The sequence below is a fragment of the Dendrobates tinctorius genome, unplaced genomic scaffold, assembly GCF_039654945.1.
Source record: "Dendrobates tinctorius isolate UK_male_01 unplaced genomic scaffold, ASM3965494v1 ptg000073l, whole genome shotgun sequence".
NCBI lineage: Eukaryota > Metazoa > Chordata > Amphibia > Anura > Dendrobatidae > Dendrobates > Dendrobates tinctorius.
The window spans coordinates 27,738,938-27,759,783 of NW_027361741.1; the positions used below are offsets into that span (position 1 = coordinate 27,738,938).

Genomic DNA, 20,846 nt, shown 5'->3' on the forward strand with positions numbered 1-20,846 from the left:
CTATCTTTATTCCTTCCCTGACTGACCTTAAGAGTTCAAGGGTCTGAACAGACCTTCTGCCACTAAGGAAGGAGTTTTGAAATGTGACCCCCTACTATGTTGGCGTCATGGTTTATTTTGCTGCTCAGAGTGGGGAAGCAAGTGATTTGTGCCTTTTCCCCCTTTTGGGTACTTACAGCGACCTGACTTGTCTTTCTGTCATGGTCACGTGTGTCTGGACGCAGTGAGTACCGCAAGGCGAACCCATGACACGCATGACCCTGGATACACCGCCTCCAGTAGGGCGAATTTAAATAATAAAACGTGCAGCTGGATACGCCGCCTCCAACTGGCGAATTTAGGTAATACACGTTATATATACAGTAGTCTGGAAACCCCGCCTCCAGTAAGGTGAATTTAAATAATAAAGGGAAACCTGGGTAACATTAACAATGGTGGGCACTGCGATAGGGGATAGGGACGTGGAGACCTCCTGTACTCCCCTGAGCCTGTGTCCCTGCACTCCTAACGTTCCCTATGCCGGTTCCGCACCGGGCGACGCACAGGAACCTAAAAACCCTAGCTCGCCCTGCACCCAAACCCTCCCTAGGGAATTGGTCGGTGCTGAAACTAATCCCACCACTGCACTAAACACACATGAGGAAAGATGACAAAACAGGGGAAAACACCACTTAGCTTTGCTCTGTTGCGTACGCACCTAGCCCACCACCTGCATGCATCTTCTCCTCCACCCGGATCCATCACCATAACTGGATCCATCACCATAGTGCAGCCTTGAAGCAGAGTCCACCACCAGTTGCAGCTGCCCAGTAAACAGAGTCCCAAGGATGAGTCCAGCTTCTGCCAAAAAGTCCAGCATGCTCGAGTCCAACTTTTCTGCCAAGAAGTCCAGCATGCTTGAGTCCAGTTTTCAGCAACCAAGTCCAGCATGCTGAGTGCAACTCTCACCATAGTCGCTACTCCACTAAGCCATGCAAGCACTTCCTGCCGACACCATAAACTGCGACTCCACCACGCCATGCCAGCCCTTCTTGCAGACTCGACCGATGAACTCCACCAATCCATGCCAGCACTCCTTGCAGACTCCATAGCAGACTCAACCCCTCTGGATGGGCTGCCCAGGACTCTCATACAGCTCCTTCATCACCCAGGCATGCTTCCCAAATGACGAACTCACAATATCACCAACGGTGACCAAACACACCTGACACTCTTTTCTAGAGCATCACACCTGTTTTATAATTACGTGCACTTAACCAAAGAAACTAAAGTGCACTACCACTCACCACCACAGGGGCAACTTAGAACAAACGACACCATGTGTAATAATTCTAATGGCCACCGGGGGCAATCAACTCACTTTGGTACACAGCCAAAGGAAACAAAAGTTCACTTTGTACATTTAATCTGTCAGATCCACTCTGGATCATGACACTTTCCCTCTGTATTGAGGAGTAGGTTCCTGCAGGGGGGTGAAAGGGTCTTTTCCAAGTATTTCTAGGTTCAGGCAAAGTCTTCTTTTTGTCCGAAGCCTTTTCTAGCAGGTCATCAAGGGCAAGACCAAACATATATTTCCCTTTAAAGGGGACAGAGCATAACTTATTCTTCAAAGTTACGTCCTCCACTCCAGGATCTTAGCGTGTTTGACAATCCTGATGACCTTGTTGCGACTCTTACTGACTCTGAGGCGTCTGCCAGTAACCCTATTGCCTTCTGGAGGAGAGGTAGAGAAGCCAGAATGTCTTCCCTAGAAGGACCTGTAGACAGGTGTTTTTCCAGCTGTCCTAGCCAGCGGTACATGACCCAAGCCACACAGGTAGATACGGTGTTGGTGTTTTGTGAGGCCACCGAGGTCTTCCATGATTTTCTTAATAGACCATCCATCTTGAGTTCTAGAGGGTTATGCAGTTGTGAGGAATCTTCAAATAGCATGCCGTAGTCTTATCATCTACGGGGAGCCTGTCTTTCAATTCAGCGAGAGTGGTCAGCCTTTTTTCTGGGGATTCCAACTCCTTTGGTACCAGGTCCCGAATGTTCTTATGGCTAGGAAAGAGATAGCTTAACCTGGAGGAGAAAGGGGGCCATGACTCTCAGAGCAAAACGTCCTTTCCAGAAGAACTTCTGGAGGAAAGCAAGGTAATTCTGGACCCAGAAGACTCCCAACAGTACAGATACTATTTCTCCTCAGAAAATGTAGAAGAACTCCTTATGGCGATAAGGAGGACTATGGAAGTAGAGGAGGAGAGAACTTCCCAGACAGTACAGGAAGAAATGTTTGGTGGTCTCCGATCAAGGAAGAAACAGGTGTTTTTAGACTCTAGGGGGATACTGGGAGAGGGTGTGGGCTGGGAAAAAGTGGCCAGGAAGGTTTTTATCTCCTGGCAGACTAAATCCTTAATCTCTTCCATTAAAGAAGGTTGTTCTTCCCTGATGACATTCTTAGTGCACTCTTTACATAAGGTCTTTTTATGTGAAGAAGCCATTTTCATGGAACAGACTGCACATTGGTGTCAAGTATTAGATTTCCCTCCTGGTACAGGTTCCTTGTCCCCTGAAAGGGGAGAATAGCAAAAATTTGTACCTGCACACAGGGAATGGACACCCAGAGCCAGAATACTTACTGGGACTGGGAGGGCGCTGGGATCTGCAGATGCAGAGCGAGAAGAACCTGACATCTCCATGCTAACACACACAGAGTTGGTCCTACCTTAAGGTGTCTTCCTCATCCAGGACTCTTATATAGGTGACCGGATCCAGCCCCTGCCCCCTCATTAAAGGACCTCCTCCCCCTGATGTCCAGGTGTGGGTGGCCAGGTCCAACAGCTATTTGCGAAAAAGAAACACTTGCTATTCGGTCTCTGCGATGCGTTCCAGCATAGAATGCAAGGATCTTCTGCTTACCGACATCTGACATCACTTCCGCCCGCCGGCTCTGATATCTGGAATTTTGCGTGCGCTTCTAAGGAGGAGGAGGACGAGGACTCCGGCCAAACCCCCCCCCCCCCCCCAGACGGTGCCCAATGGTGCGGACTGAAGGGGAAGTCCCAAGTCCTATTTGGAGATGGTAGCAGTGTTCGGGGAGGAGAGGTAAGCATGCCCGATCCCCTGTTGCCCGGCTACTTTCTATTTCCTCGGGTATCTGTTGCCGCCACAGCACACCGTTGGATGGCCTTTGCATCCCTACTAGGGACAGGAAAGAACACTGAGGGGAGGATGTGGGAGGGGTTAATTAACCTCTTTGGTATTTCCTGTCCCTATTAGGAAAGGGTTAACATCTTCCGGTGTGCTGTCATGGGGTTTTATTAATGAAAATGGATCAAAAGGAAAAAATGTTAAATGTTTATTTTTTTTCTTCCACATTCTATTAATTCCTGTGAAGCACCTGAAGGGTTAATAAAGTTCTTGAATGTGGTTTTGAGCACCTTGAGGGGTGCAGTTTTTAGAATGATGTAACTTTCAGGTATTTTTTGTCATGTCAAATGAGATGTGGTTCATAAAAAATTGTTTTGTAAATTTTGTTGTAAAAATGAGAAATCGCTGGTCAACTTTTAACCCTTGTAACTGCCTAATAAAAAAAATGATGTTTCAAAAATTGTGCTAATGTAAAGTAGACATGTGGGAAATGGTATTTTTTAACTATTTTGTGTGACATATCTCTCTGATTTAAGGGTACAAAAATTAGAAGTTTGAAAATTCCTACATTTTTGCCGAGTCCTCAGTGGTTGATACCTTTTAATGACTAACTGAAAAGATGATAACACATTGCAAGCTTTCGAGACTACTCAGGTCTCTTCATCAGGCATAGACTAATACAACATCTGAAGAATCACATATATATGCACAACACAGCACAGAAAAAAATGCAATAGATGAGACAAGTGACGTGAAGCAGAATCATTATGGGAGAGGGAGAAACATAAATATTGGACCAGTTCATAGATAAGGAGTCCGGATGTTTTATTGTCCTCTGATTGGGGTCTCCTAATGTGTTGTGATGCCCCCACAAGGTCTTAGCAAATTCCTTAATTGATGTAAAAAGACATAAATTTAAGATTTTTTTCCACAAATAAATGTAAGTCATATCAAAGAAATGTTATCAGTATTATGAAGTACAATATGTCACGAAAAAACAAACAAACAAACAATCTCAGAATCAGTGGGATCTGTTAAAGAGTACCAAGAGTTATAACCACATAAAGTGACAGTGGTCAGACTTGAAAAAATTGGCCTGGTCAGAAAGGTGAAAACAGGCTTCAGGGTGAAGGGGTTAAACAGACATATCAAGAAGGAGGGCTTTCATATCATAGTCCAGTGGTCCCTAACCTTTCTTACCATGGGAGCCTCGTGAGATGGTAACAAGCCACAACTATCACCCACTTCCCCCAGTAGTAGCACCCATAGTCCCCCTTTACCGGTAAAGTGCTAGACAATTCTTACCCCACAGAACGCTTCCTAACATATTGTACCCCCAGCCCTCATAGGCGATAGGCTTATATTCAGGGGTTCGCGATGATCCCTGTTCGGTGTTGCTTCCTCATGGGCCTGCAAGTCACTGGTAGGAGGAGACACTTGCCTTAGGCCATGTGCCCACGATAAGCTTCTGACACAGCGCATTTTCTCGGTTTCAAAACACAGTGTCTACAGTCCCAGAAATCTCACGCCCACTATGCTTCCATTTTACTCACTGTAAACTGACCCACAGTGCAGGTTTCACATCCACCACGACAATTTCTCCTGTGGGTACGCTGAGCTTTATGTCAGGATTTTCTACATAGACTTACCGTATTTTTCGGACTATAAGATGCACTTTTATCCTCAAAAAATGTGGAGGAAAATTCTGGGGGTGCGTCTTATAGTCCGGATGTACCTGTCTGGCTGTGGTGGGGAGGTGAGGAAGTGGCAGCGGATGAGCAGCGGGTCACAGGAGGCAGGAGCCAGTGGCTGTGGCTTACTCCCGGGCCCGCTGCTAAAGAGAAATGAATATTCACTGCATTAGACGCCCATGCGCTGCTTAGTAGCATAAATCAGCTGCTGGCACCAGAACGAGATGCTGCGAGGGAGCGCAGGGAAGGTAAGTCGGATGGTTTATGTCTTCATGATGGGTGCCGTGCACACCAGGATGGGGATGAGGGGGCCGTGCACACCAGGATGATGGGGATGAGGGGGGGCCGTGCACACCAGGATGATGGGAATGAGGGGGGGGGCCGTGCACACCAGGATGAGGGGGGCCGTGCACACCAGGATGAGGGGGGCCGTGCACACCAGGATGATGGGAATGAGGGGGGGGGGCCGTGCACACCAGGATGAGGGGGGCCGTGCACACCAGGATGATGGGGATGAGGTGGGCCGTGCACACCAGGATGATGGGGATGAGGTGGGCCGTGCACACCAGGATGATGAGGGGGGGGGCCGTGCACACCAGGATGATGGGGATGAGGGGGGGGCCGTGCACACCAGGATGATGGGGATGAGGGGGGGGCCGTGCACACCAGGATGATGGGGATGAGGGGGGGGCCGTGCACACCAGGATGATGGGGATGAAGGGGGGGGCCGTGCACACCAGGATGATGGGGATGAAGGGGGGGGCCGTGCACACCAAGATAGGGGATATTAAGTAGAGAATTGACCACATTTTTGCTTCAATTTTTTTCTTATTTCCTCTAAAACCTAAGCGCGTCTTATAGTCTGAAAAGTACGGTACATCAGATGCGGAAAAATCCACAGGTAAAAAACGCATGTAATCCACCCAAGATTGTATGAAGAAAGTTTTGTCAAAGCCAAATACCACGAATTAGCAAAACCAAAGCAGCTTTATTTAAAACATGACATACCAACAAGAGACAAATCTGTCAAAAAACATGATAAACACACATGTAAAGTTACAAGTTTTTAATAGGAGCAGAGATTCTGCAACATCAAAAACTCCCCAAAAGCTGATGGTGTGCAGGTGGTGTTACTCTCCCACGCTGACAGCCGCAGCTGTGGCTCCATCCCCACACTCACAGGTATTCCCATTAATAGGCATATTCCCGGGCACATGGGTCTTTATATAGAGCTAAAAATATAAAGGGGCGTGGCTCTCAGTGTAATCAACAGAACAGTCAGAAGACACTCCCCCGGAAGTTACTTGGACACGCCCTCTTAGAAGACCATGACCATTAGCACTAAGTACAGCGGCCCGTGTCTCTGGCACCAGGGAGTAGTAGCACAGAAGCGGGTTGAGGAGCGGACATCAGACATGCGCAGACACAGGCCACTTCCGACCTGGTGACCGACCCCATATAACCTGCGGGATGCGCGGCCCTGCTCTGTCCGCCGTCCACACTACAGCAGCTCCCCCCAACCTGCTCTTTCCCAGGTCCCACGTCCCCCCACTGTACATGGACCCGTCCTTCATCCCTGCAGCCCGTTCTTACCTCACAGCAGCCACATAAACAGGAAGACTCCACTCTCCTCTTTTGCCGCCATACAGTCAAGTGCAGGCAGCCAATCAGCGGCCGTGACGTCGGAATGGGCGGAAACCTTTCGCCTCGAGTCTTTTTGCCCCTCTCATGAATGATAGGTGGGCGTGGGCTCCGTGGTCTGCCAGTACCATACAGTGCACAGCGAGCGGGGGTATTCCTAGGGCACAGCCTGCTGTACAAACAGCATGTTATGAGGGCTTCACTTCCGGGTGCCACCTGCGCTTCTCAGCCATGGAGCTTGCCAGCCATATAATGTGGAGGCGCTGTGCCAGTCACTGGAGGGTATGCTTCACTGGTGGGGTGGTGTCCAAGCTGTTCGGTGCGCCCCCTAGTGGCGGTGTATCTAGGGTCACTGCTGTGTTCTGCCCTGTACACTATGGACCGCCCCAGCCTGTGTCCCAGCGCGCCTCCATGGCCTTGTGTGGTGTGCCCTTCAGGCTCCTGAGTGTCTCCCCGGGCAGCACCCTGTGCTGGAGCTGTCAGGCCACTGTCAGCGGCCCCCAGCTCTTCTGCCCCTCCTGCAGCAGCATACAACCTCCTGATGAGAGCAAGGATCACTACCAGCTGCTGGACTGGTGAGAGGGGCCACGTACTGTATGGGGGGACTGATGAGAGGGGACACATACTGTGTGTGGGGGGGACTGATGAGAGGGGCCACATACTGTGTGTGGGGGGGACTGATGAGAGGGGACACATACTGTGTGTGGGGGGGACTGATGAGAGGGGACACATACTGTGTGTGGGGGGGACTGATGAGAGGGGACACATACTGTGTGTGGGGGGGACTGATGAGAGGGGACACATACTGTGTGTGGGGGGGACTGATGAGAGGGGACACATACTGTGTGTGGGGGGGACTGATGAGAGGGGACACATACTGTGTGTGTGGGGGACTGATGAGAGGGGACACATACTGTGTGTGTGGGGGACTGATGAGAGGGGACACATACTGTGTGTGGGGGGGACTGATGAGAGGGGACACATACTGTGTGTGGGGGGGACTGATGAGAGGGGCCACATACTGTGTGTGGGGGGGGACTGATGAGAGGGGACACATACTGTGTGTGGGGGGGACTGATGAGAGGGGACACATACTGTGTGTGGGGGGGGACTGATGAGAGGGGCCACGTACTGTATGGGGGGGACTGATGAGAGGGGCCACGTACTGTATGGGGGGGACTGATGAGAGGGGACACATACTGTGTGTGGGGGGGACTGATGAGAGGGGACACATACTGTATGGGGGGGGCTGATGAGAGGGGACACATACTGTATGGAGGGGACTGATGAGAGGGGCCACGTACTGTGTGTGGGGGGGACTGATGAGAGGGGACACATACTGTGTGTGTGGGGGACTGATGAGAGGGGACACATACTGTGTGTGTGGGGGACTGATGAGAGGGGACACATACTGTGTGTGGGGGGGACTGATGAGAGGGGACACATACTGTGTGTGGGGGGGACTGATGAGAGGGGACACATACTGTGTGTGGGGGGGACTGATGAGAGGGGACACATACTGTGTGTGGGGGGGACTGATGAGAGGGGACACATACTGTGTGTGGGGGGGACTGATGAGAGGGGACACATACTGTGTGTGGGGGGGACTGATGAGAGGGGACACATACTGTGTGTGTGGGGGACTGATGAGAGGGGACACATACTGTGTGTGGGGGGGACTGATGAGAGGGGACACATACTGTGTGTGGGGGGGACTGATGAGAGGGGCCACATACTGTGTGTGGGGGGGGACTGATGAGAGGGGACACATACTGTGTGTGGGGGGGACTGATGAGAGGGGACACATACTGTGTGTGGGGGGGGACTGATGAGAGGGGCCACGTACTGTATGGGGGGGACTGATGAGAGGGGCCACGTACTGTATGGGGGGGACTGATGAGAGGGGACACATACTGTGTGTGGGGGGGACTGATGAGAGGGGACACATACTGTATGGGGGGGGCTGATGAGAGGGGACACATACTGTATGGAGGGGACTGATGAGAGGGGCCACGTACTGTATGGGGGGGACTGGTGAGAGGGACCACAAACTGTGGAGAGGGGGACTGATGAGAGGGGCCACATACTGTGGGGGGGGGGGGGCTGATGAGAGGGGCCACATACTGTGTGTATGGGGGGGTGCTGATGAAAGGTGCCACATACTGTGTGTGGGGGAACTGATGACAGGGGCCACATATTGTGTGTATGGGGTGAGGACTGATGAGGGCTCACGCACTGTGTGTGTGTGGGGGGGGAGACGCCTTTAACTGCCTTGTTATGTTTATCTTTGCAGTGACCGATCATTTAATATTGATGTCCATGAGCTACAGAGGAAATACAGAAATCTCCAGCGATTACTGCACCCAGATTACTTCAGTCAGAAGTCACAGGTAGGTTTCCAGAGTGAGAAGAATTTATATTTAGTTCTGTGTGGATTGTGATAAATTGTGTAGGCCGGGATCACACATGCGAGGAATACGGCCGAGTCTCACATGTTAAAGGGGTTGTCCGGGCTTTTCACATAATATCAGTACATATCTGGGCTGCAGAATTATGACTATAAGTAATTTACTTTCTGTCACTAGTTTGCACGGTTTTCTAGATATTCTGAACAGAACGTCCAAGGGGGGGGTGTTATGGCATTGAAATGAGAACTAGTCGTAACCTCCTACTCTACTCCAAACATGCCCTCTATAGCAACAACCCCACCCTCCATAGCTACAGGCCCTCCCCGTCCACATGAAGAAGCCCCCATCACACAGTAACAAATCCTCCCCCTCTAGCAGCCTCAGTGCAGAGAGCAGAGAGCTGCTCCTCCCCCAGACACACGCTGAACAGTGATCTATGCAAAGTGAAACTAGTGAGGAGGGAAAACCGTCCTGTATTCTGGGCCACTCCATGATTACAATACATAACTCATTATCAGTAATTCCTTCCCTCACTGTCCCAGGCTGCTGGCAGCAGTGAGAACAGACTGTGTGATGGCCAGTGATGGGGGTCTGCAGCTTCTAATCTGCACAGGGGATGGCAGTCACTGATGTAATCTGTTGTGTGACAAAGCCTCTGCTGTGTGAATGAGACAGCTCTGTGTCACTGATGTCTTCACACAGCAGCAGATTTGGTGCAGTGTATGTGTGAGCACTGTGTCTCTAATGACACAAATACTGATGGGAGCAGCCTGTCCCAGAATACAGGACAATGTGTGTCTGGGGGAGAAGCAGCTGCTCTCTGCAGTGAGGCTGCTAGAGGGGGAGGATTTGTTACTGTGTGATGGGGGCTTCTTCATGTGGACGGGGAGGGCCTGTAGCTATGGAGGGTGGGGTTGTTGCTATAGAGGGCATGTTTGGAGTAGAGTAGGAGGTTACGACTAGTTCTCATTTCCATGCCATAACACCCCCCCTTGGACGTTCTGTTCAGAATATCTAGGAAACTGTGCAGACTAGTGACAGAAAGTAAATTACTTATTGTCATAATTCTGCAGCCCAGATATGTACTGAGATTATGTGAAAAGCCCGGACAACCCCTTTAACCCCTTCACTACCAAGGGTGGTTTGCACGTTAACTCCCGGGCCAATATTTACAATTCTGACCACTGTCCCTTTATGAGGTAATAACTCTGGAACGCTTCCATGGATCCCGGTGATTCTGACATTGTTTTCTCGTGACATATTCTACTTCATGTTAGTGGTAAAATTTAATTCATATAACTTGCGTTTATTTGTGAAAAAAACAGAAATTTGGCGAAAATTTTGAAAATTTCGCAATTTTCCAACTTTGAATTTTTATGCCCTTAAATCACAGAGATATGGCACACAAAAAACTTAAGTAACATTTCTCACATGTTTACTTTACATCAGCACAATTTTGGAACCAAAATTTTTTTTTTCTAAGGAAGTTATAAGGGTTAAAAGTTGACCAGCAATTTCTCATTTTTGCAACACCATTTTACTTTTACGGACCACATCACATTTGAAGTCACTTTGAAGGGTCTATATGATAGAAAATACCCAAAAGTGACACCATTCTAAAAACTGCACCCCTCAAGGTGCTCAAAACCAGATTCAAGAAGTTTATTAACCCTTCAGGTGCTTCAGAGGAATTTTTTGAATATTTAAAAAAAAAAAATGAACATTTAACTTTTTTTCACAAAAAAAATACTTCAGGTTCAATTTTTTTTTATTTTACCAAGGGTAACAGGAGAAATTGGACTGCAAAAGTTATTGTGCAATTTGTCCTGAGTACGCTGATACCTGATATGTGGGGGGGGAACCACTATTACGGCGCAAGGCAGAGCTCAGAAGGGAATGAGCGCCATTTGACTTTTAAAATGTGGTGTCCAGTTTTGGGCACCACATTTTAAAAAAGACATCAACAAACTGGAGCAAGTTCAGAAAAGAGCGACCAGAGTGGTGACCGGTCTGCAAACCCTGTCTTATGAGGAAAGGTTGCAGGATTTGGGAATGTTTAGTTTGCAAAAGAGAAGACTAAGAGGAGACTTAATAGCTGTCTACAAATATTTAAAGGGCTGTCACATTGTAGAAGGATCAACTTTATTCTCATTTGCACAAGGAAAGACTAGAAGCAATGGGATGAAACTGAATGGGAGGAGACACAGATTAGATGTTAGAAAAAAACTTTTTGACAGAGTGATCAATGAGTGGAACAAGCTGCCACGAGAAGTGGTGAGTTCTCCTTAAATGGAAGTCTTCAAACAGAGGCTGGACAGACATCTGACTGGGATGATTTAGCGAATCCTGCTTTGAGCAGGGGGTTGGCCAGATGGCCCAGGAGGTCCCTTCCAACTCTACGATTCTATAATGCAAAATTGGCTGGAATTCAGATCGGACGCCATGTCACGTTTGGAGAGCCCCTGATGTACCTAAACAGTGGAAACCCCCCACAAGTGACCCCATTTTGGAAACTAGGCCCCCCAAGGAACTTATCTAGATATGTGGTGAGAACTTTGAACCCACAAGGGCTTCACAGAAGTTTATAACGTACAGCGGTACAATTAAAAAATCATATCTTTTCCACAAAATGATCTTTTCACCCCCAATTTTTATTTTCCCAAGGGTAACAGGACCCTAAAAGTTATTGTGCAATTTGTCCTGAGTACGCTGATACCCCATGTGTGGGTGTAAACGACTATTTGGGTGCATGGCAGAGCTCGGAAGGGAAGCAGCGCCATTTGACTTTTTTGGCTGGAATTGAGATCGGACACCATGTCGCGTTTGGAGAGCCCCTGATGTACCAAAACAGTGGAATCCCCCCACAAATGACACCATTTTGGAAACTAGACCCCCCCAAGGAACTTATCTAGATGTGTGGTGAGAACTTTGAACCCCCAAGTGTTTCACAGAAGTTTATAACGCCCAGGCGTGAAAATAAAAAAAATCATATTTTTTTTCCACAAAAATGATATTTTTGCCCCCAATTTTTTATTTTCCTAAGGGCAACAGGAGAAATAGGACCCCAAAAGTTATTTTGCACTTTGTCCTGAGTAGGTTGATACCCCATTTGAGTGGGTAAACCACTGTTTGGGTGCATGGCAGAGCTTGGAAGGGAAGGAGCACCATTTGACTTTTTCAACGCAGAATTGGCTGGAATTGAGATCAGACGCCATGTTGCGTTTGGAGAGCACCTGATGTGCCCAAACAGTGGAAACCCCCAACACACTCCTAACCCTAATCTCAGCCCTAACCCTAATGGGAAAATGGAAATAAATACATTTTTGTAATTTTATTATTTTTCCCTAACTAAGGGGGTGATAACGGGGGGTTTGATTTACTATTTATGGCGGTATTTATATTTGGCAGCTATCACACGCTAAAAGACGCTTTTTATTGTAAAAATAGTTTTTGCATCACCACATATTGAGAGCTATAATTTTTCCATATGTTGACCCACCGAGTCATGTGAGGTCTTATTTTTTGCGGGACGAGTTGACGTTTTTATTGGTACCTTGTTCGGGCATGTGACATTTTTTGATCGCTTTTTATTTCGGTTTTTGGGACGCAGAATTTACAAAAGCCACCGTTTCGTGAATTTCTTTTGGGTGGTGCGTTTACGCCGTTCCGCGTGCGATAAAATTGATAAAGTGGTTTCCTTCTTCGGGTCAGTACGGTTACAGCGATACCTCATTTATGTCTTTTTTTTTATGTTTTGGCGCTTTTATGCAATGAAAACAATTTTATATAAAAAATATTTTTACATCGCTTTATTCTGCGAGCTATAACTTTTTTATTTTTTCGCTGGTGATGCTGCACGATGGCTCGTTTTTTGCGGGACAAGATGACGTTTTCAGCGGTACCATGGATATTTATATGCGTCTTTTTGATCGTGCGTTATTGCACTTTTTGTTCGGCGGTATGATAATCATTATTTTTTGCTTCGTTTTTTATTTTTTAAGGGGTTCGCTTAAGGGGTTAACTAATGGGACAGTTTTATAGGGCGGGTCGTTACGGACGCGGTGATACCAAATATGTGTACTTTTATTGTTTTGTTTTGTTTTTTATTTCCAAAAAATGAACTTATTGGGGAATATTTTTTTTTTTTTAATTTATTTAGCGATTTCTTTTTTTTTACTTTATTACAATGTCCCAGGTGGGACATAACTGTCATGTGACAGATCGCTGATCTGTCACATCACAGATCGCTGTGACAGATCAGCGATCTGTCACAGGCACTGCTGCAGGCTTCCTCATGCCTGCGCTCTGCGGGCAGTGGGGAAGCCAGCTTCCTGCAGGCCCCCGGAGGTCCCCGCCGCCATATTGGATCTGGGGACCTGCAGGAAAGGAGCCCCCCGCAGCAGCGCTGCACATTGCGCTGCCGTGGGGGGCTCAGGGAAGCATGGAGGGAGCCGCCTCCCTGCCGATGCTTCACTTTAACCCCCGGTACACCGCGATCCTGTTGATTGCGGTGTACAAGGGGTTAACGTGTCGGGGCGGTCCGTGACCGCCACTGACACATTGTGCCGGGTGTCAGCTATGATAGTTAGCTGACACCCAGCCGCGATAAGTAGCGCTCACCACGTGGGCGCCGCTTATCGCTATGACGTAATACTCCGTCCATGGTAATTAGGGCCCACGGCACATGGACGGAATATTACATCCAATGAAGGAAAGGGGTTAATACCTGGCACTCAGGAGTGGAGCATGGAGCCGCATGCTCCGCTCCTGAGTGCCGGCGGCAGTGCTGGGTATTAACGTGCGAGACTCGGCCGTATTCCTTGCATGTGTGATCCCGGCCTTATTGGAATACTATCTGCTCCAGGCACCAAACACTCATCATGGTGCAAGAGGCGCTAATATCTGGTCTTTTGCCAAAGCTTCAGGGCTGCATAGAGACTTTGCCCACCAAGCAATGCACTGTGAAAGTTTGCCCGGTGTTGCTGCTACATTGAGGCGCCATACATGTGAATCGGGCGCCATTGTCATCCTAAGGGTACTGTGGCCACAACAAGCAAGTCACAAGAAGTCCAATTGCGTCTTATTTATTTGTTTGCGACTTGCTTCATCCCAATGCCCCAATCACTTGAATTGCACAGGGATGTAACGGTTCCCCGAAGTGGAGTCTGGTGACCCGGCCTGGTGTGGCTTCATTTGTGTGGCAAAAACATGATCTCATACCAGCTTGGCTAATGATAAGCCAAGCCTGGGCCAGAGAACACAGATATGGACTGGAGTGGGGCTAAGCGATATGCTCGCCTCTAGCCTTGGCTATTACTAACCCTATCTCAGTCTAGATTGCAGATACGTGTGATTCAAGTCTTGTTTTAAGGAGCTGATCATCAAGAAGGCAAAGATTTTGGCTGTCATTCTGTCACTGGTTGCTGTGAGAGCTGCATGTGTAGCCCCTGTATTTTGTAGATCGTTACCTTTTTAAAATGAACAGATCACACCCAAATTTTTGGTGTCTCTGGTTCCTGTGAAGAAATAGCTATGTCTTCCTAATCAGTGATTCATTACCCACTTTTTAGGGCCAGTAGTGCGATTTGACTATTTGCATCATACTTTTTAGTGTCAGTTTTTCTACTTAAAAAAATACTGATGTGGGAGGTTACTACTATCTTTTATATTTTGTAATTTAGATTTTATTCGTACTTGTCAAAAAGTGTGAAATCGTCATGACTAGGAGAGGTGCAAAACTGCCAACAATAAACCCATGGAAATCAAAGGGTTAATCCTTGTCTTCTGCCCAAACCTATCAGCCAGGCTTGCACCCTACATAGTGCCCTTTGTCTCCTGGATTGCGAGCTCTTTCTCCTGTATAACTTGTCAGCCTCTGCATGTACACACCTTGCTGGGTCGCGTATGTAAAGTGCGTTGGAGGCTGATACTATTGGATACGCTACCTATCCTCTACATTGGAAGCCACGACGGTGTGGACGGGGCCGTGTAAATGAGTGACCTCTTCTCTGCTTTATTTAGCGTGAACGGGAGATTTCTGCAACGCAGTCATCATTGGTTAACAAAGCCTACAACACCTTGTTATCACCGCTGAGCAGAGGCATATATCTGGTGAGATTGGCTGATTTCACATTTTATTTAATGTTAGAGATTTAAAGCCTATTTTCCAGGTCTGATTTCTTTTTTTTGCCTTTCTGTTCACAGTTAAGTCTCCATGGCATCACAATTGCAGAAGGCACAGAAGGTGGCGTGGATGCTCCATTTCTAGTTGAGATCTTAGAAATCAATGAGAAACTTAACGACATTAAAAACGAGGCTGAAATGGAAGAAATTGGGACTTTTGTACAAGGTATTCCTGCTGGGTTTTAGGCTGTGACACACGACACGCAGACGATTGTGCTCATTTGCCGCTTTATTGCAGTATAATGTCGCATTCTGATCGACACAGACGCATTGGTCAGATTATAGACTGCATTGTAGCCATGACAGTGCCGCCTTTGGCTGCCCGACACCGCTTGTGCCCAAGGGCGCTGTGGAGTTAGGCCGCCGTCACACACAGCGATCTCGCTAGCAAGATCGCTGCTGAGTCACAAGTTTTGTGATGCAACAGCGATCTCACCAGCAAGATCGCAGTGTGTGACATCTATCAGCGACCGGCCCCCCTTCCGGGTATCGCTGATCGTTCTTGAAAGCTCTGGACTCTTTTTGGGTTGTTGGTCTCCCGCTGGCCAGCACGCATCGCTGCGTGTGGCAGGTGGGAGAGCAACGACCAGTCGGCTCCCAGCTCGTATCCAAGGTAAACAGCAGGTTTCTAAGCGCGGCGCTTAGAAACCCTTTGTGTACCTTAGTTACCAGCACGCTGGTGCAGGGATCTGGTAACCAAGGTAAACAGCGGGTTTCTAAGTGCCGCGCGGCACTTAGAAACCCGATGTGTACCTTAGTTACCAGCTTCCTGCACCAGCGCACTGGTATCTAAGGTACATAGTGATGCGCCCGCTCGTCGTCGCTGTGCTGATCGCTGGTGAAGCTGCCTGTTTGGCAGCTCACCAACGATCATGTAGCGACTCACCAGCGATCCTGACAAGTTCATATCGTTGTCGGGATCGCTGGTGAGTCGCTATGTGTGACCGGGCCCTTAGACTCCAGACTTGAGATTACAGCCATTGTCTATTTTGTTGTCCATGTATCAGTCCTGTGGTTCCTTTGTTGTTTAATATTCAATCTCACGATAAAGGCTCCATACACCAATCGGATTCCTCATCAGCTCCCAGAGACCCTATGAAATGTCCAAGCTTAAATCTGATTGGTTGCTATGGGTAGATATGCACTTTTTCTTTGCACCACCCCAATGTGCTTTTTTATGGTGATTTTTTTTTTTTTTTCTCTAATGTTTAGGACTAGGTTTGACATTTATCATACGCTTCTCTATAGAGTAAAAAGCAATGCATGAAAAAATATCACAAATAAAAAAGAATAACAGGCCACACTGTGTGTGTGTGGGTGGGCTCTTTCCTCCTGGTGGTGGTTCTGAAGTCTATTGGTGCGCGCCATCTTCCCAGTTCAGTCTATCATCCATGGACCCTGACAATGGAGGAATTAAGTTCTCCTTCTCCGCACCTGTGATACGATTGTCTCATCTGCGAGAATTTGCTCACAGTAAGCTGACGCTCTGCTCACACTCGGATCAGAACTTGTGCGGAGCGTCTCTAGCATAATCGATCCGATTCTCTCACAGAGATACTATACACTTGTGTGACCACGGCCTCATGACGATTCTCGCCCCCTAATGAGAGCCATATATTGGCAAATTTTATAAAATCGCAGTCCCGTATAGGCCCTTATACACACACGAATATGAAGGCTTTAGCTGGACAAAGTCTCTGAGAATAACTTGGAACTAGGTCGCTGTATGGCTTTTGCGCTACAATAGAGCGGAATTATGACCTGATCAAACAGGTGTTTAACACAGATTTTGGAACAGATTCTGCTCTAATATTCTCCTAACAAAACCCCTCAAATACTCTTTGAATTAAGTGATGGAGTTGCCCATGACATTTTTAAAAGTGGAGACTGCCTCTGGAAACACTGCTTCTTTGAGGAGGTTTTTATTCTTCCCCTGCAGCCTTCTGATTAGATAGTGCTTACTTTGAAGCACGTTCCATCAAAAGTCTCTTTTCAAGGAAGCAACATGTGTTTTTCAAAACGTTGCATGGAGGCCAAGCGGTGTGATTTATAACAGAAGTGTTCTTCAGTCTTCGACTGCAGTACTTTTTTGTGGTGGCAGATGAAAGATGCAATAATTATTATTATTTTTTTTTTAACATTAATTTAGCACATCTTATTCCAGTGCACCCTTCATGAAGACTTCAACAGAAAAGTTTAACTCCTTAACCCCCAAGGGTGGTTTGCATGTTAATGCCCGGGCCAATTTTTACAATTCTGACCACTGTCCCTTTATGAGGTCATAACTCTGGAACGCTTCCATGGATCCCGGTGATTCTGACATTGTTTTCTCGTGACATATTGTACTTCATGTTAGTGGTAAAATTTAATTCAAATAACTTGCGTTTATTTGTGAAAAAATGGAAATTTGGCGAAAATTTAGAAAATTTTGCCATTTTCCAACTTTGAATTTTTATGCCCTTAAATCAGAGATATGGCACACAAAAAACTTCATCAGCACAATTTTGGAACAAAAATTTTTTTTTTGTTACGAAGTTATAAGGGTTAAAAGTTGACCAGCGATTTCTCATTTTTTACAACACCATTTTATTTTTACGGACCACATCACATTTGAAGTCACTTTGCGGGGTCTATATGATAGAAAATACCCAAAAGTGACACCATTCTAAAAACTGCACCCCTCAAGGTGCTCAAAACCACATTCAAGAAGTTTATTAACCCTTCAGGTTCTTCACAGGAATGTTTTGAATGTTTAAAAAAAAATGAACATTTAACTTTTTTTCACAAAAAAATTACTTCAGGTCCAATTTTTTTTATTTTACCAAGGGTAGCAGGAGAAATTGGACTGCACAAGTTATTGTCAAATTTCTCCTATACCTGATATGTGGGCAGGGCTGTGGTGTCGGAGTCGGTATAAAATGGACCGACTACCAAAATATAAAATAAATTGGGTAGAGAAGTTTAATACAGAATGTGCTGAATATTTTTTCATAGGAATTTGGGAGTTATGAAATGTCCTATAAATGGATGTTCTATTCCTGATCTAAGGCTACATTCACATAAGAACAGGTTCTTGCTATTGTAACGGACAATGCTTCAAACATAAGTACAATTAAATTGGTGAATGAGAGTAATGAACTACAGCTAAAAGAAAATGTAGGATTCAGTATGTTTGAGATGGAAGGCCACAGTGCTGGTCATGTAACTGAGGAACAAACAGATATTACAACAGAAGAACAGCAAAATTATACATTAGCAATAGATGATCTTGTTGAAGGTGCTTCAGAACACTTTCCTATTCATCACATGCGCTGTGTGGTGCACACGCTGCAGCTGGCAATAAGAGATAGTCTGCAAGAGGGACATGCTGGAAATCTGATTGGAAAAGTGAGGAAATTGGTTATTGCTGTCAGAACCCCTAAAATTGATTCCATCTTGAAGAGATGTGCTGGGAAAGGGGCAATTGTCGATCAAGCCACTCGGTGGGGCAGCACTTATTTAATGATTGAGTGATTGCTTGAACTATTATTATTATTTATTTATATAGCACGATTAATTCCATGGTGCTGTATATGAGAAGGGTTTACATACAAATTACGGATATCACTTACAGTAAACAAACTAACAATGACAAACTGATACAGAGGGGAGAGGACCCTGCCCTTTCAGGCTTACATGCTACAGGATGGTGGGGAAGGAGACAGTAGGTTGGTGGGTTGCAGCCAGCAGTTCCGGTGTTGGTTGAGGTGATTTCACCGGTGGTGGTGAGAGAGACGGAGGTAGCAGGGTCATAGCGTGCTGTAGGCTTTCTTGAAGAGGTGGGTTTTCAGGTTCCATCTGAAGGATCCAAATGTGGTTGATAGTCGGACTTGGTGGGGCAAAGAATTCCAGAGAATAGGGGCAATTCAGGAGAAGTCTTGGAGGCGGTTGGGTGAGAAGCGAAAAAGTGTGGAGGAGAGAAGGAGGTCTTGGGAGGACCGGAGGTTACGTGAGGGAAGGTATCGGGATTTTAGTTCAGAGACCTATGGGGGAGACAGGTTATAGATGGCCTTGTAAGTCAGTATTAGTAATTTGAACTGGATACGCTGAGGGAATGGGAGCCAGTGAAGAGATTTGCAGAGGGGAGAAGCGGAGAAGTAGCGAGGAGAGAGATGAATTAGTCGGGCAGCAGAGTTAAGGATGGACTGGAGAGGTGCGAGGGTGTTAGCAGGGAGACCACAGAAAAGGATGTTGCAGTAGTCGAGGCGGAAGATGAAGAGGGCATGCACAAGCATTTTAGTAGATTGAGGGTTGAGGAAAGGACGGATTCTGGAAATATGTTTGAGCTGGAGGCGGCAGGAGGTAGAAAGAGCTTGGATGTGCGGTTTGAAGGACAGGGCAGAGTCAAAGGTTACTCCGAGGCAGCGGACTTCCGGTACTGGGGAAAGTGTGATGTCATTAATTGTTATAGCTAGGTCGGGTAAGGAAGATCTGTGAGATGGAGGAAAGATGATGAGTTCAGATTTGTCCACATTGAGCTCGAGGAAGCGAGAGGAGAAGGAGAATATGGCTGATAGACACTCTGGGATTCTGGACAGCAGAGAGGTGACGTCTGGGCCAGAGAGGTAGATCTGAGTGTCATCAGCATAAAGGTGATACTGGAATCCGTGGGACTTTGAGTTGCCCCAGACCAAGTGTATACATTGAGAAGAGTAGGGGTCCTAAAACAGAGCCTTGGGGGACTCCTACAGAGAGAGAGTGGGATGAGGAGGTGGTGTGGGAGTGGGAGACGCTGAATGTGCGGTTGGAAAGGTATGAGGAGATCCAAACTAGGGCCAGGCCTTTGATGCCGAAGGAGGAGAGGATCTGTAGTAGGAGGCAGTGGTCAACTGTGTCGAATGCAGAGGACAGGTCTAGAAGCAGGAGTATAGAGTATTGTCCACTTGATTTGGCTGTAAGTAGGTCGTTAGTAATTTTGGTCAGGGCTGTCTCAGTGGAGTGATGGGGGCAGAAACCAGATTGTACATTGTCAAAGAGCAAGTTAGATGGTAGGTGGGAGGAAAGTTCAGCCTGGACGTGCTGTTCCAGGAGTTTGGAAGCGAATGGGAGCAACGATATTGGGCGATAGCTGGACATAGCGGTTGGGTCGAGGGTTGGCTTTTTAAGGATGGGCGTGATTGTGGCATGTTTGAAAGCAGAAGGGAAGGTACCGGACGTTAGTGATAGGTTGAAGAGGTGTGTTAGGGATGGGATAAGTGTGGTGGTGAAGTTGGAGAGGAGGTGGGATGGGATGGGGTCGAGTGCACAGGTTGTGATGTGCGATTTGGAGAAGAGACGATTAAGCTCCCCTTCAGTGATGTTGGAGAGTGAGGTTATGGGGTTTGGGCATTGGTCTGGTATGCAAAGGAGTTGTGGTGGTTGAGTGATGAAGACTTGCCTTGTTTGGTCGATCTTATTTTTGAAGTGTGTGGCAAAGTCCTCAGCAGAGATGAGGGAGGTTGGAGGAGGCAGTGGCGGGCGGAGGAGGGAGTTAAAAGTTTTGAATAACTGTTTGGGGTTGTAAGATAGGGACGATACGAGGGTTGTGAAATAGGCCTGTTTAGCAGAGGTGAGGGCAGATTTGAAATCGAGTGTTGCCTGTTTGAATGTGGTGAATTCATCTTGCGAATTTGTTTTCTTCCAACGCCGCTCTGCAATCCTGGACACTTGCCGGAGCTATTTAGTGGTGTTATTGTGCCAGGGTTGTCTGTTAATGCGTCGCATTCTGCCATGAACAAGAGGCAACCGCGTCAATAGCTGATGTGAGCGTGGC

At 47.2% G+C, this 20,846-nt stretch overlaps 2 protein-coding genes across 5 annotated transcripts in view; one reads left to right on the forward strand and one right to left on the reverse strand.

Moving 5' to 3' along the window:
- Positions 1–6,517, reverse strand: part of CHEK2 (checkpoint kinase 2) — a 145,563-nt gene extending 139,046 nt beyond the window's left edge. The window contains exon 1 of the mRNA XM_073582699.1: positions 6,417–6,517. The gene's annotated coding sequence lies outside the window, so the exon portion shown is untranslated. The remainder of the gene's footprint in view (positions 1–6,416) is intronic.
- Positions 6,518–6,551: 34 nt separating this feature from the next.
- HSCB (HscB mitochondrial iron-sulfur cluster cochaperone) overlaps positions 6,552–20,846 on the forward strand; it is a 47,360-nt gene continuing 33,065 nt past the window's right edge. For all 4 annotated transcript variants that reach the window (XR_012233614.1, XR_012233613.1, XM_073582698.1 and 1 more), the window contains exons 1-4: positions 6,552–7,039; positions 8,758–8,854; positions 14,894–14,983; positions 15,077–15,221. Coding sequence is in view for 2 of the 4 variants with exons in the window: in XM_073582698.1 (XP_073438799.1) it covers positions 6,552–7,039; positions 8,758–8,854; positions 14,894–14,983; positions 15,077–15,221 (820 nt within the window). In the remaining 2 variants the exon portion in view is untranslated. The remainder of the gene's footprint in view (positions 7,040–8,757; positions 8,855–14,893; positions 14,984–15,076; positions 15,222–20,846) is intronic.